Here is a 13978-nt window from a genome sequence, read left to right as displayed (position 1 = left end):
CAAAGGAGTGGAGGGAATAGGGGCTGAGTCTGATCAAAACACATTGTATGCACATATGCAATGCTCAATGAAATGCATCAATTCCTGTATTTTATCTCACTTAAAAATATTTAGTTAATGTATATGTGTGTGAGCCTGAGTGTATGTATATGCATCAACCATGTGCATGCCGGAACCCACAGAGATCAAAAGAGTCATTGGATCTCTTGGAAATGGATTTAACAGACTATGTGAGCTGCCATGAGGGTGCAGGGAACCAAACTTGGGCCTTCTGCAGAAGCAGTCAGTGTTTTAAACCACTGAGCCATCTCTGTAGCCCTGATAAATTCTTGTATTTTCAAGTTTTAAGGTCATACCCTACATGTTCATATTTTACTACGTTTTTGTTTTAACAGAAGTGACAGTTAACTATAGACATGGTCTTCCCTTGGTGACACTCACTCTGCCATCCAGAAAAGAGCGCTGCCAGTTTGTGGTCAAGCCAATGTTGACAACAGTAGGCTCGTTCCTTCAGGACTTACAAAATGAAGACAAAGGCATCAAGACTGCGGCCCTCACCACAGCAGGTGTGTACCTGTGCATCCTAGAGCTCTACCTCCAACTGCTTTCTCTTCCCTTCCCACGTGTGTCTAGGTTCTTTACTCTCCTGATAAGAATTTCATTATGTGGTAAGTTAAATTATTCATTATATAACCAACGGCTACCCTTCATGGAGCCCTTCCTTCTTACATACCAGTACTATTAACATAATAACTCAAAGCTAGCACAGTGGTGCCTGTCTAAAATCCAAGTGCTTGAGAAGCTGAGACAGGAAGATTGAGAGTTCCAAGCTAGTCTGGGGTATGTACTGAGACAGTGTCTCAACATAAAAACAAAACAAACAGAAAGAAGAATCTCAATTCTATTAAATAAAAGAAGATAAAATAAGTTTAGTGTAAATTTCAGTTATTCATTTTATAAACAACCAGGGATTTTTTTCCTATGAGGAAATTTTAATATAATAGCATTAGTGTGTAATTTTCAGAAAAATTTGAATAATTGAGAATAAAATATATTTTCTGCAATTAAAATACACAGTAGAAAATGTACAGATAGTGAATTAATCTTTATTATAAAGCAATTACACTTAGGGATTGTTTTCATAGAATCAGCTCTTAGGAAAATATACATTTTAATAAGAGGAGAGGTAGCTAATCATTTAGGTATTTAAGTATATGATATGGATTTCATATTATCATAGCATGAAATGGGTTTAGACCAGCTGCCCCTAAATTTGCATAAGGAATTATTTATCTCCAGTTCAATATTTAAAGGCCATTGGTAAATATACTTCAATAAATAATTGTTGTTCTTTTATTGTATTAAAAGTTCTATGTAAGCTTGTTTGAAAGTTGATGATTACTGTTGTAGTTTTGAAAAGGAAATGAACAGGAGCTGGGGAAATGACTCAGTGGGGAAGAGTGGTGTTCCAACATCCACAGTGAGCAGCACTCAACACCCTGTAACTCCATCTCCAGGGCATCTACTGCCCTCTCCTGGCCTCCACAGGCATTACAGTCATATGCACAAACCCACACATGTGCACATAGTTAAAAAAATTAAAGCTAAAAAAGAAAAATAAAGTTTTTTTCCCTAACTAAGTTAAGAAAGAACTAAGAGATAGATACAGAAATTGGAAACATGGAGATTAAAGAATTTATTCATCCAACAAATATTTGTTGAACATCTAACATATACCAGGCCTTGCTGTAGATGCTAGAGAACAGAGCAAAGAACCAGAGAGATAAGAACTCCTGCCCTTAATTGAACTTACGTTTTAGGAGGAAAAAGAAACAAGACAAAGCAATAATTATGCAGCATGTTAACTAGTAAACATTAATGAAGGAAAGCAGGGTAAGGAACATGAGTGGGTCACCAAGGTCACATTTGAATAAAGATCTGGAGAAGATAAAAAGAATATGGAACAGATGATGGGGCTTGGAGATGATGCAAGGTATCTAGAAGAGATGGTTGAAGCCTGGAGAAGATGAGGGGGACTTGGAGGAAAAGAGTGGGACCTGGAGGCAGAGGTAGGAGGATCTCTGGGAGTTCGAGGCCAGCCTGGTCTACAGAGTGAGTTCCAGGACAGCCAGGACTACACAGAGAAACCCTGTCTCAGAAGAGAGAGAGACGGAGAGACAAAGACAGACAGACAGATTGAGACTTGGAGGAGATGTGGGGACTTGGAGTTGATGAGAAGAATCTGGAGAAGAAGAGAGGGACCTGGAGGAGATGATGGGGCCTGGAGCTGATGAAAGGGACCTGGAGCTGATGAAAGGGACCTGGAGCTGATGGGGGCCTGCAGTTCCCAGGAACTCTGGGGCAGAGGCCTCTTACGCTGGGAGCAGACTCTCAAAAGAGGCGGTGGGGCTGGAGGAGGGGATTCTCAGAGGTGAGGGGAGCAGGTGAAAAAGCCTCCTGGGTTATTGTAAGGAGTCAAGGGAGAGCTTCCTTCCCGCTTTGTGGCTACAACAGGCTTGGAATCACTCAGGCACAGGAGCAGTGGGAATCCAGGGGACTTCCTGCCAGCCCTGGCAATCTAGCAGCAGACAGATGCAGACATAGAACTCAGGTGGGGTTGAACTGAGCAGCGCCTCCACGGAAGTATTCAGTAAGCCATGAATAAATGAATGAAAAGAGGTGGGAAAAAATGGTAGATAAAAATGGATGATGTTTCCCTTGCTTTTTCCCTCCAAATAACTTTAAAAACAGTACAAGGGAGTCAGAAAGAGGTTTTTCTCTATGGAAATTAGGAATGGAGCTCTTGGAGTTGTCTTTCAACTTTTGTCTTTATTGAGGGTTTTAGTTGAAGTCATTAAATGTAAATTTTTGAATGACACTTGGGATGTCAAATTTAAAAAGCCATTGTTTTGTTCTTTCGTTGTTGTTGTTGAAGAAAACAGGCCCGCGTGTGGAATTTGCCGGTGTTCAATTTGCACTTGAACATTGAAAAGTGCATTCTGAACCTGCTATAGCTCTACCATTTGCCAGTTCCTGAGAACTTGGTCTCACCCCAGCTGAACAGGAACCCAAAGATCCAGAACAGTAGAGCCGTGGAGCCAGACAGGAGACAGGCAGCCAGGTTCTTCACTGTGCGAGCAGCCTTCCCTGGTCATACTGATGGTGTCGCCGAAACAGCATTGGCTGAACGTACAAGCAGAAACCTGGCCAGGAGGAAATACGCATCCAGAACTCTCCGGCATATATTTCACATGATTGCGTGTGGGCTGTTCTGAAGAACAGAAAGGACTCCCTGCCCAGCACTAGTTCTCCACTTCTACTCAGGGACTTTGCTTTCTTAACACCTGGCCTGCATTAAAGCTCTGTGGGTGTTGGTTTTTAAACAGGCTGTATGAGAGACATGGCGCAAAGCACCTTGAGGGTAAAACGCTCCAGGAGACTTCCTCCTCCGCAATCCCGCCATACCTGAAATACTCCCAAGTGCTAAACAGCCAAAATGCTGGAAGCTGAAAGATCCCTGAAATAGGAAGGTTTCTCCAACAGCTATAAGGTGCAAAGCTAGAGAGCAACTGGGAAATGCCCACTGGACCTAGAGCTGATGGTATTGTCGGGATGCAAAGCTGGAGAACGTAACTTTATTTTGAACCTTCTTTGGCTACAGTGAAGAAGGTACCATGTGATGGTGCTGGTGGTGAACCATGATGGGCTTAAATCAGGGTTAGGGAACATTAAAAAATATGAATATCTTTTTAAAAATTTTTTTTAGATTTATTTATTTATTATGTATACAGAAGAGGGTGCCAGATGTAATCTGTGGGTGCTGGGAATTGAACTCAGGACCTCTGGAAGAACAGTTGGTATTGGTGAAATTACTAAGGCCACTCCATGTAGTTAAAAGGGAGGTTTATTTAGTGGTGTAACTTATAAATGAAGGGATAGGTAGGTTGCAGGGTCTGGGGAAGGTATGGTGTAGTTAGAGTTTTCCTGCCTGGCCCAGTCAGGACAAATCTCTCTTACCCGCCAGTCCCACAGTCGCTCAGACCCAACCAAGAAAGCACACAGAAACTTACATTGTTTAGAAACTGTATGGCTGTGGCAGGCTTCTTGTTATCTACTTCTTCTATCTTAAATTAACCCATTTCTGCTTATCTATACTTTGCCACATGGCTTGTGGCTTACCAGTGTCTTTACATGTTGCTTCTCATGGCAGCGGTAGGCGGTGTCTCTCCAGCCTTCTACTTCCCAGAATTCTCTTCTCTCTTGTCCCGCCACTGGCCAATCAGAACTTTATTTACACAGAGCGATATCCACAGCAGTATGGTGCAGTCCAGCGGTGTTCTCTGGAGAACTCTGCTTGGTCTACCTCCAGTGTCCAGGGTCTGGGCACCAAGCGCTCCCTCTCATTTGGATCCTGGGTCTTCAGCGTCCTCTCTCAGCCCCGCCTTGTAGGCGTGACCATTACTGAAGCCTCAATGTGGGTTGGAACTTCCAGGTCAAAGCTGGAATGGCTACCCACTCCAAGTCGGTGCTCTTAACCTCTGAGCCATCTCTCCAACCCGAATATGAATATCTTATGTTGGCTTTATTACTGGAGGATTAAGGGTGAGGAGGTCTGCAGAGACCAGACCTGAGACCTCCACCCGGAGTTTCTGGAACCTTGATCCTCAGAGGAAGAATTCAGAGATGAGGCGAGGTCAAGGATTAGGAAGAAGTTTGAGGAAGTACACACTCAGGAGGGTAGGAGCACTTCCTTCAGGCTACACTTGGGAAATACAGTACAGAGTTACACAGGCTTAGTCTTTGAGGGCATTTGACAAGGAGTACTTTGTCCTGTCTGGATGTAAGAGCGAGTTCAGTCATGATGGCTGCATTTGCAGCTGCTTTTATTTAGTGATAAAGCCAGGCTTGATGGCTGTTGATTCTACATTTAGATGCTATGTGGTTTATGGTCCTAAGGTTTTGGTTTTAAAAACGTTCCCTTTTTCCCCCCTTAATTTAAACCCCTTCTTGTGTCTTGACTAGTCCCCATTTCAATTCTGCCTACAGCTGTTGACTGATTGACTTCATTTCCTGTCCCCTCAAATAGCTCTTGTAATTCAACCTTTTATTTCTGAGCCATTTGAAATTGCTATTAGATTCTCTTCATGGTCTCTATCCATCCTCATAAAACAAATCACATAACTGCAATTTAATTTTTAGACTTAATCAAGTTTATTTTCCTCTCTCTGCTACCCAATCTCCTGGTAGTTTTGTCACCTCCTTCCATGCTGAAAAGGAGCCATGAGCCAGTGTGGTGATTGGCACTTTTGGGTGCTGCTGGGCTGTGTAGCCCTGGGTGGCCTGGAACTCACTATATGGACCAGGCTGGCCTTGAACTCAGAGATCTGTCTGCCTCTGCCTCCTAGGTGCTGGGATTAAATGTATGTGCCACCATGCTCAGCCTAGACTACTAAGTTTTGAACTAACACCAATCAAAAATGTCACTGCCTGCATATATATATATGAAACCCTGAGCTTCTTAGGATTTTTGTTTTTTCTTTTGTTGTTTTGTGTGTTTGTTGTTTTGACAATTTGACACAGGAATGAGTGACTCTTAATTAAAGAATTGCCTTACTCAAATTAGCTCATGGCCATGTGGCTAGAAAGAGAATGCCCCCTCCCCCACATTGATTTGTACATTTGAATGATGGGGCCCTAGTTAATAGAATCCTTTGGGAAGGATTAGGAGGTGTGGGCTTGTTGGAGGAGGTGTGTCACTGGGGGTGGGCTTTGAGGTTTTAAGAGTCCATGCTAAGCCAAGTGTCTCTCTCTCTCTGTGTCTGGAACTTATGGATCAGATGTGAGTTCTCAGCTACTGTTTCAGTGCCCTGCCTGCCTGCCTGCATGTCACCACACTCCCAGCCATGATGAGCATGGACTAACCCTCTGAAACTGTAAGCAAGTGCCCTGATTAAATAGTTTCCATGGTCTTGTTATCGCCTCACAGCAACAGAGCAGTAACTAAGACAACATATTTGTGGGGCATTTTCTTGACTAATGATTGGTTGTGGAAGGGTCCAGCCCATCATAGGTGGTGCCAGCCTGGGCAAGTGGTTCTGGATTGTACAAAATAGCAAGGTGAAGAAGCCATGGAGAACAAGCCAGTAGGCAGTGTTGCTCGGTGGCCTCTGCTTCAGTTCCTGCCTTGGCTTTCCTCAATGGTGGACTATAACCCACATGCCAAATAAACCCTTTTCTCCAAAAGTTTTGGTTTTTCACAGCCACAGAAACCCTGTAACTAGCATTTTCTCTGTCCCACCCCATTCCACAGCTGCTTTCAAGTAATCACTCAAAGGCTTATATTAATTATAAATGCTCGGCTGGTAGCTCAGGCTTATTACTAACTAGCTCTTACTCTTAACCCATATTTCTCATTTATGCTTTGCCATGTGGCTTGTTACCTCATTTCCTACACATCTTGCCACACGCCAGCAGAGGCTGGCTGGCATCTGCTGCCTCCACCCTTCCTTCTCCCTGTATTTCCATTTGGCTTTCCTTCCCACCCTTATTCTGTTTAGCTATAGGCCAAATCAGCTTTTATTATCAACCAATAAGAGCAACACATGTTCACAGCATACAGAAAAATCCTCCCATGGCAAAACCTAACTAGGACCATGCCCTATCTCAAAGAAAGAAAAACAAAATCTTCACAATGAGTCAGATGGCAAAGGCTTGCATAGTAGTCCCCACTACCCCCCCTGCCCCCCAAGTGATTTCATCTAAAGCAGAGTAGGCCTGGTTTATCTCAAGTGAGTCTCAAGGATGCCAGGCATATTCCTGGCTCTGACAGCTGTCAGGGCTTTGGTTCAAACATTCCACCTTCCAGGCTGATGGGTTTGCGTGCTTAAAGCATACTTCAGAACAACACAAGGCAACAGACCAGGCCTGCTAAGGGCCGTCATGAAGGTTGCAATTCAAGATGGCTGTAAGGTCAACCTAGACAATGCTGCCTCCATGGGCCTGGCCTTGGCGTGAATTCCCTCCTCCCTGAACCTTTGCAGACCATTTTAACCATGGACACTGGTCTGGGTCCCAGTCCATCCGGCACAATGGGAGAGGAGTGCCTGCCTGTTATATATGGTCCAGAGGTCTGGGAGATAATAAAGCAACTGGAGAAAATTCCCTTAGTGAGAAAGGGGAGCCACCTGGAAGGTGAAGGTCCATGACCATATCATAAAAAGCGGGTCTTGGTTTTTACATGTTGGGACATGGCACCCACTGCTTCAAAGCTGACATACATAGTTCTGTCTTCTTGTTTCTTTCAGATGGCAGTGAGATTCCAGCTTCAACACTGATGGACACTTTACTAATGAAAGACTTTAAACTCATCATTAACAAGCTAGCATACAATGTCCAGTGTCACAAGAAAGGTAAGCAGCCGTCCACCAGCCATCTTAACCTCGCCATAGTGGGAGCTTCTGCAGGGTGGAAAGTAACCTACTTCTGCATTGAGAATGGTTTCCTGAGATATTACAGAATGGCCATTTCCCTACCAGAAGCAGGAGGGCGGTTCCCCCTGATTTTGACCATGGGAACTGGGTAGAGCTCTCAAAAGTGTGGGCATGATCCTCATACCCGAAACTCTCCCCCATCCCTACCCTGGGGTTTCAAAGTTTCAAATCTCCAGTGTTTCACACAAGGGGCCTCTAGCAAGTTTTCAAGTACAGTGCAGGTAAATTGCAATTCTCAGCCACCCTCTGCCCTCTGATCTCAGTCTCCCATCCAACCACTAACCAGGACTGGCCCTGCTTAGCTTCCAAGATCAGGCCAGACTGTCAACAGTCAAGGTCGTAGGGCTGCAGACTGTGCTCAGCCCTCACAGCTCTCAGGAGAGGTGCTGACTTTCAGTTTGCCTCCCTTTTTATTTGCTTTAAGAAGATTCGAATGGGGACTTTCAGGCTCACACACCAGATCTGAAACTAGAAGCCTTAACTCTTTAAGAAGTTTGCTTTTAATTTCAAACTGCAGGTTGTACAGTCCTACACTGGAAATCAGAAACCCAAAACTTTTTGAAAGTAGGGGTAACACTAGTGGAAAATCCCATCCTGGAGTCCTTGGGATGGGTTGCAGTCAGGATGCAGATGCATGGAGGGTGCGGGTATACCAAGAGACAGAGTGTTTGCCTAGTGTAATATATGCACATATTATATATATGATAAAACCACCTTCAGTCTATGTCTATGAGGTATCTATGAGATGTAAATGTTATCTTTATCTGGGTCTCATTCCTATCCCATCACGCAAAGATTCCAAAACCTGAAACTTATGCAAAATCTGAAATAAGTGTCTGGTCCTGAGAATTGTGGATAAGAGATATTCAGCCTGAAACATTTTCAACATTAGCAATTTGCTTCTGAAGTTTCTATTATCACCACTCCACGTATTGCTCTGTCCCCTTCTTCCTTCTCCATATGGTGTTCCCAGCATGTAGACATCATGCCTTTTGTTGTTGTCCCACAGTTCGTAGGTAATCGCCTGGCTTTCCCTTCTCCTTTCTCTTTATTTTCAGCTTTGGAGGTTTGTTTAGCCAGATCTTCAAACTCTCAGATTCTTGCCTCCCCAGTGTCTAGTCACTGATGGGAGCCCATGGGAGACACTTCCCCTGGGGTGTGGTGGATTTATTTCTAGTGTTCTTTGTTCTTTCTTAGCATTTCTGTCTCTCTATCTACTCTGTGTTCTTGGATGCTGCTCCCCTTATCCATTTGAGCAGTGGTTCTCACCCTTCCTAAGGCTGCAGCCCTTTAATCCAGTTCCTCATGTTGTGGTGACCTCCAACCATAACATTATTTTCATTGCTACTTCATAACTGTAATTTTGCTGCTGTTATGAATTGTAATGTGAATATCTGTGTTTCCCCGACAGTGCTAACAGCGACCCCTGTGAAAGAGTCATCTGACCCTTCCCCCAGGGGGTTGTGACCACAGATTGAGAACTGGTCTAGACTCACCTGGAGAAACAAACAAACAAACAAACAAAAAAACATGTAGTAAATGCCTACATCTCTCTTACCTTTTCTCAGAAAAACCAAGTGAAGTGCACATGGTTGAGATGGAAAACATGAAATCCTTGGTTCACAGACTATTTACAGTCTTGCATTTAGAAGAATTCCAGAAGAAGAGAGAGCGCCATCTGATGGCAAAGATCGACCACCTGAAGGAACAGCTGCAGCCCTTGGAGCAGGTGGGAAGGCTGCAGAGTCACGGGACCCTTTGGGCGGTTGGTGTGGCCACCCTTTGTCCTTTAATCTGGAACATGACCTGTGGGCTGAGTATGCATCAGTGACAGAGCCTGATGATCTGACTCCAGAGCTGACGAAGTCTTCTGCTTCCTCATCAGCAGCCATGAGTCTCTGGGAAAAGCAGACTGTGAAATGAGATGCTGTGCAGTGCCATATCACAGGCCCCAGCTCTGTCTGAGAGAACTGTGGGTGCAAAGTTAGTGACGGCTTCCTCAAACATCTATGCTTACTTCTTTTTTTCCAAATTATGGAGAAAAATAATAAAACCTAGTTTTTTTGGTGGGTAGGCATGGGGTAGGTAATATAAAGAGAAACTAGCAATCTTTAAGCTATAATACCACTTGTAATTTCAAAAAACGGGTAGCTAATCTTTGTATATGAATAGAATGTTTCTAGAAATGTAGTCATTATTTCCAAGGGTATTGAAAGAATGGTAGAGAAACATTTTTTTTGTTTGTTTTTATTTTCCTGGATTATTTATCCACATTTTACTGTGCCGGGTGATGGCTGTCTTTAAAGGTGGCACTTGGGAGGCAGAGGAAGGCAGCTCTCCGAATTCAAGAACCAGCCTGGTCTGCATAGTAAGGTGCAGGCAAGACAGGGCCCCATGTGTATAGCAAGACCCTGCTTCAGGAATGAAGCAGAACAGCAGGCACCTGTGGAGAACCACGTGTGCAGACTGTCTGCAGATGAATTCCCAGAAGTGGGGGCCAAAGACAACAGGCCTGTGATTTCACACCAGGACTTCTAGGCATCTAATAGTAAACATAATTGTGTTCAGGGTGTGTGTGTGTGTGTGTGTGTGTGTGTGTGTGTGTCCACCTCCCAGGGCTGAGGTTTAACTCACAGAGATCCTCCTGCCTCTGCCTCCCGAGTACTGGGGTTAAAGGAGTGTGACTCTACTCCCGAATGACCTGTTTGTTTTCTTTGAGTAGGCATGACCTTTACGATGAAGAACAGAATAGATGAATGAACTGGTTTAGGGATGAGTCGTTAATACATACTTCCTAGACCTCATTACTCTACACAGCTGACCTATCCAAAGCAATGCAAAGTGTGCATGACTGCCAATGTTTCTGGTTCCCTTCATTTGCCCCTTGAGCAGGCAAACTTGTAAACTGAATGAACGGTTTCCCGTCCTCCAGGTCAAAGCTAGAATTGAAGCTCAGTCAGAAGCCAAGACCAGCGGACTCCTGTGGATGGGCTTAGCTCTGCTCTCCGTGCAGGGAGGGGCACTGGCCTGGCTTACGTGGTGGGTGTACTCCTGGGATGTCATGGAACCAGTCACGTTCTTCCTGACGTTTGCAAATTCCATGGCCTTTTTTGCATACTTCATCATAACCCGGCAGGTGAGTAGTCAGGGAAGTCAGAACTTTGTCTAAAGAATTCCCCATCCAAGTCAAGCAGTGTCTACTGCTGTGATAAAGCACCATGACCCAAAGTACCTTGGGGAGGAAAGGGTTTATTTGGCTTACTTGTCCTGAATCAGTCCACTGAGGGGAAACCAAGGCTCAGACTGGGCGGGAACCTGGAGGCAGGAGCTGGTGCAGAGACCATGGAGGGGTGCTGTTCATGGCTTGCTCAGCCCAGGGGCGGCACTGCCCACAATTGAGCCTGGCCCTCCCGTATCCCTGATTAAGGAAATACCCTACAGGCTTGCCTACAGCCTGACCTGGCTTCTCCCCTGAGGCTCCTCCTCCCAGATGGCTGTAGCTTGTGTCAAGTGGACAAGAAACTAGCGGGCACCAGCAGCAGGCAATAAAACCCTTTCATGTTCCAAGTTTTCTGAAGCTAGTAAAATTTTTTTTCCACAAGGTTGGATGGAAGCTTGATCAAAATGAAAATTTTAATTCCTACAGATGAATTAGTGCAAACACATGAACTCCTCCATTGGGATAAATGCTGCATTTCTGTTCTCCGTGTCCTTGTTAATCAATGACATTGAACTTGCACTACAAGAGTTAGCGGTATCCAGTAACTAGCCTGTGGCAAGGTTGCTTTGCCAAATTTTTCCGCTTTTCTTCTTTGGCGATGCGTTTTCTCTTCCCGGTTTGCCTGCTCGTAAGAGGAGCAGCTACTCCCGATTCCGGCTGCACGCCCTACCTCTGGGGGCTGTTCGCTCTGTAAACACCCCTTCAGAATGCTCCCCGCTTTGCCGTGGCGCTGAGAGTTAGTATCTCCGTCTCCTCTCTTTCAGAACTACACTTACTCGTCTGTGCGGAGCAGACAGTTCCTTCAGTTCTTCCACAGGAAATCGCAGGGACAGTGCTTTGATGTGGAACTATACAACAAGTTGAAGGAGGACCTGGCTGAGGTATTTTTTAGCAAGTACATCTCCGAGCTGGTTTTGTTTGGGAGACAGACAGGGAAATGCATGTAATTGTTGGCTCATTTTTCACAGGTTAGTAAGTGTTGGGCTGAGATTTTCATGTATTGTTTAGCAAAAGATTGGAATGGATCTTTTTTTATTATTTTTAAAAAGGATATGAACTGGCCTGGTGATGGTGAAACACACCTTTAATCCCAGTTCTCGAGAGGCAGAGGCAGGCAGATCTCTGTGAGTCTGAGCCCAGCCTGGTCTACAGAGCTAGTTCCAGGACAGCCAGGACTACACAAAGAAACCCTGACTTGAAGAACAAAAACAAAACAAAACAAAAGAATATTAACTGAAAACAAAACAAAGCAAAACCCACAATGAGCAGGATTACCGGGCAGTTTCTTTTCAGGGCACCATGATGAGGTCAAATGAAGCCATAAACTCATCTTTTAGGAAAGGATTCCTAAGGCTGGGCATAGTAGCATACACCTTTGATGTATCCCAGCACTGGGGAGGCAGGTAGATCTTTGCGAGTCAAGGCCAACCTGATCTACATAGCCAGTTTGGTATGGACAGCCAGAGGTACAGTGAGACTGTCTCAAAAAACCAAATACCTCACCAAACGAACAATATCAAAAAGGGATTCAAGCATAGCATTTACCTCAGTAATTTAAATGTTTTCTTGTCTCAAGGAGAGGTTAAATTTGTATAATTCCTCTCAACGACAATGCTGGTATTTCTTATTTTCTCTGATTTCAAGTTGTTCTTTTTTCCCTTCCTCATCACAGGCAACAGACTCCCTGGAGATCATGCGCCACTCCTTCCATTTCCGAATGCCAGGAAAGGAACTCAGCGAGAAGACTTAGTCTTATGTTTTTAAACATCCCAAGGCTATTGTGCCAGTTTTGTAACCTACCAATTGGACATTTTTAAGGTCCGGTTCATTTCCATTTGATGGTTTCAGACATTGTTTGGTTAATAAATTTGATGCCTGGTTTGTGGATCTGTGTGGACTGATGTTTCAAATGGCCTGTGTGCCCTGGCGAAGCTGCTGGTACCCAAACTCCTCCCCAGCTGGCCCACGTGGAGGTCGTGACCAGCGTTCTGTCCCTCACTCACTCTGGTTCTTCGGTTCACCTGGAACCACCTTGCTAACTTGAACTTTATTTCTTGAGACAGGGTTTCACACTGTGGCTCAAGCTGCCTCGTACTCTAACAAGCCTCCCTGCCTAAGTTTCCTGGGTGCTGTAATTCAAGTACGAGCCTCCGTGCCCAGGTTTTGTTTTTATCATGCAACAGTTGTACGACTGTACTATATTATCAAAGGTACAAATGCCCCACTAGCCACAGTGGTACCTTCTCCACTGCAGCTGAAGAAAGCCTCTAAGGCATGGCTTGTTTGTTTTTACATCCCAACCAAAGTTCCCCTCCCTGCCCTCTTCCCAATTCCCTCCAACACCCCCACACACACACCCCTGCTCTGCCCCCCCTTCCACTCCTCCACTGTTTCTCTTCAGATACAGGTGAGACCCCCATGGACATCAGCCAGCCATGTGTATTCAACTTGCAGTGAGACTAGCCACCTCCTCATCTATCGATGAGGAGATCTGGTAGGGGAATGGGACCCAAAAACAGGTGACAGAGTCCAGACAGCCCTGCTCCCACTGTCAGGAATCTCACAAGAAGATCACGTCACACAACTGTCACATGTATGCAGAGGGCCTAGGTCAGTCCCATTTGGCTCCCTGCTCGCCGGTTTAGTTTCTGTGAGTAAAGCATTGCTTGTAATAGCAGCAACTTATGTGTTTCCGGTCCCAAAGCCCCAAATGTAACCACCTTAACCAGCAGATTATTAACAAAATACTATTATTCAAAATGTTACGTCATGTTAATAAGAAGTGAACCTTAAAAGTAAAATTAATCACGTTTAATGAGTCTGTTAGAAATGTCAGGAGCTTCCATTTTAAGTTACTGTGGAATCTCATTTGTCAGATGTTTTGCTCAGAGTGGCCAGGAGTCACTGCATGTCTGCCCAGAGTGGCCAGGAGTCACTGCATGTCTGCCTAGAGTGGCCAGGTGTCACTGCATGTCTGTCCAGAGTGGCCAGGAGTTACTGTAAGTCTGCCTAGAGTGGCCAGGAGTCACTGCATGTCTGCCCAGAGTGGCCAGGGGTCACTGCATGTCTGCCCAGAGTGGCCAGGAGTCACTGCATGTCTGCCCAGAGTGGCCAGGAGTCACTGCATATCTGCCTAGAGTGGCCAGGAGTCACTGCATGTCTGCCTAGAGTGGCCAGGGGTCACTGCATGTCTGCCCAGAGTGGCCAGGGGTCACTGCATGTCTGCCCAGAATGGCCAGGAGTCACTGCATGTCTGTCCAGAGTGGCC

General features: G+C 45.1%; 1 protein-coding gene across 2 annotated transcripts in view; it reads left to right on the top strand.

Annotated features, from left to right (window-relative positions):
- Positions 1 to 12595, top strand: part of Mcub (mitochondrial calcium uniporter dominant negative subunit beta) — a 57138-nt gene extending 44543 nt beyond the window's left edge. For both annotated transcript variants that reach the window (XM_036190893.1, XM_036190894.1), the window contains exons 3-8: positions 396 to 566; positions 7305 to 7409; positions 9059 to 9219; positions 10423 to 10626; positions 11475 to 11591; positions 12383 to 12595. In XM_036190893.1, coding sequence (XP_036046786.1) covers positions 396 to 566; positions 7305 to 7409; positions 9059 to 9219; positions 10423 to 10626; positions 11475 to 11591; positions 12383 to 12460 — 836 coding nt within the window. In that variant the 3' untranslated portion in view covers positions 12461 to 12595. The remainder of the gene's footprint in view (positions 1 to 395; positions 567 to 7304; positions 7410 to 9058; positions 9220 to 10422; positions 10627 to 11474; positions 11592 to 12382) is intronic.
- Positions 12596 to 13978: the final 1383 nt, after the last annotated feature.

The sequence above is a fragment of the Onychomys torridus genome, chromosome 6 (assembly GCF_903995425.1).
Source record: "Onychomys torridus chromosome 6, mOncTor1.1, whole genome shotgun sequence".
In the NCBI taxonomy this organism is placed as follows: domain Eukaryota; kingdom Metazoa; phylum Chordata; class Mammalia; order Rodentia; family Cricetidae; genus Onychomys; species Onychomys torridus.
The sequence above is the reverse complement of the archived record's forward strand: the minus strand, read 5'-3'. Positions and strand labels throughout refer to the sequence as shown.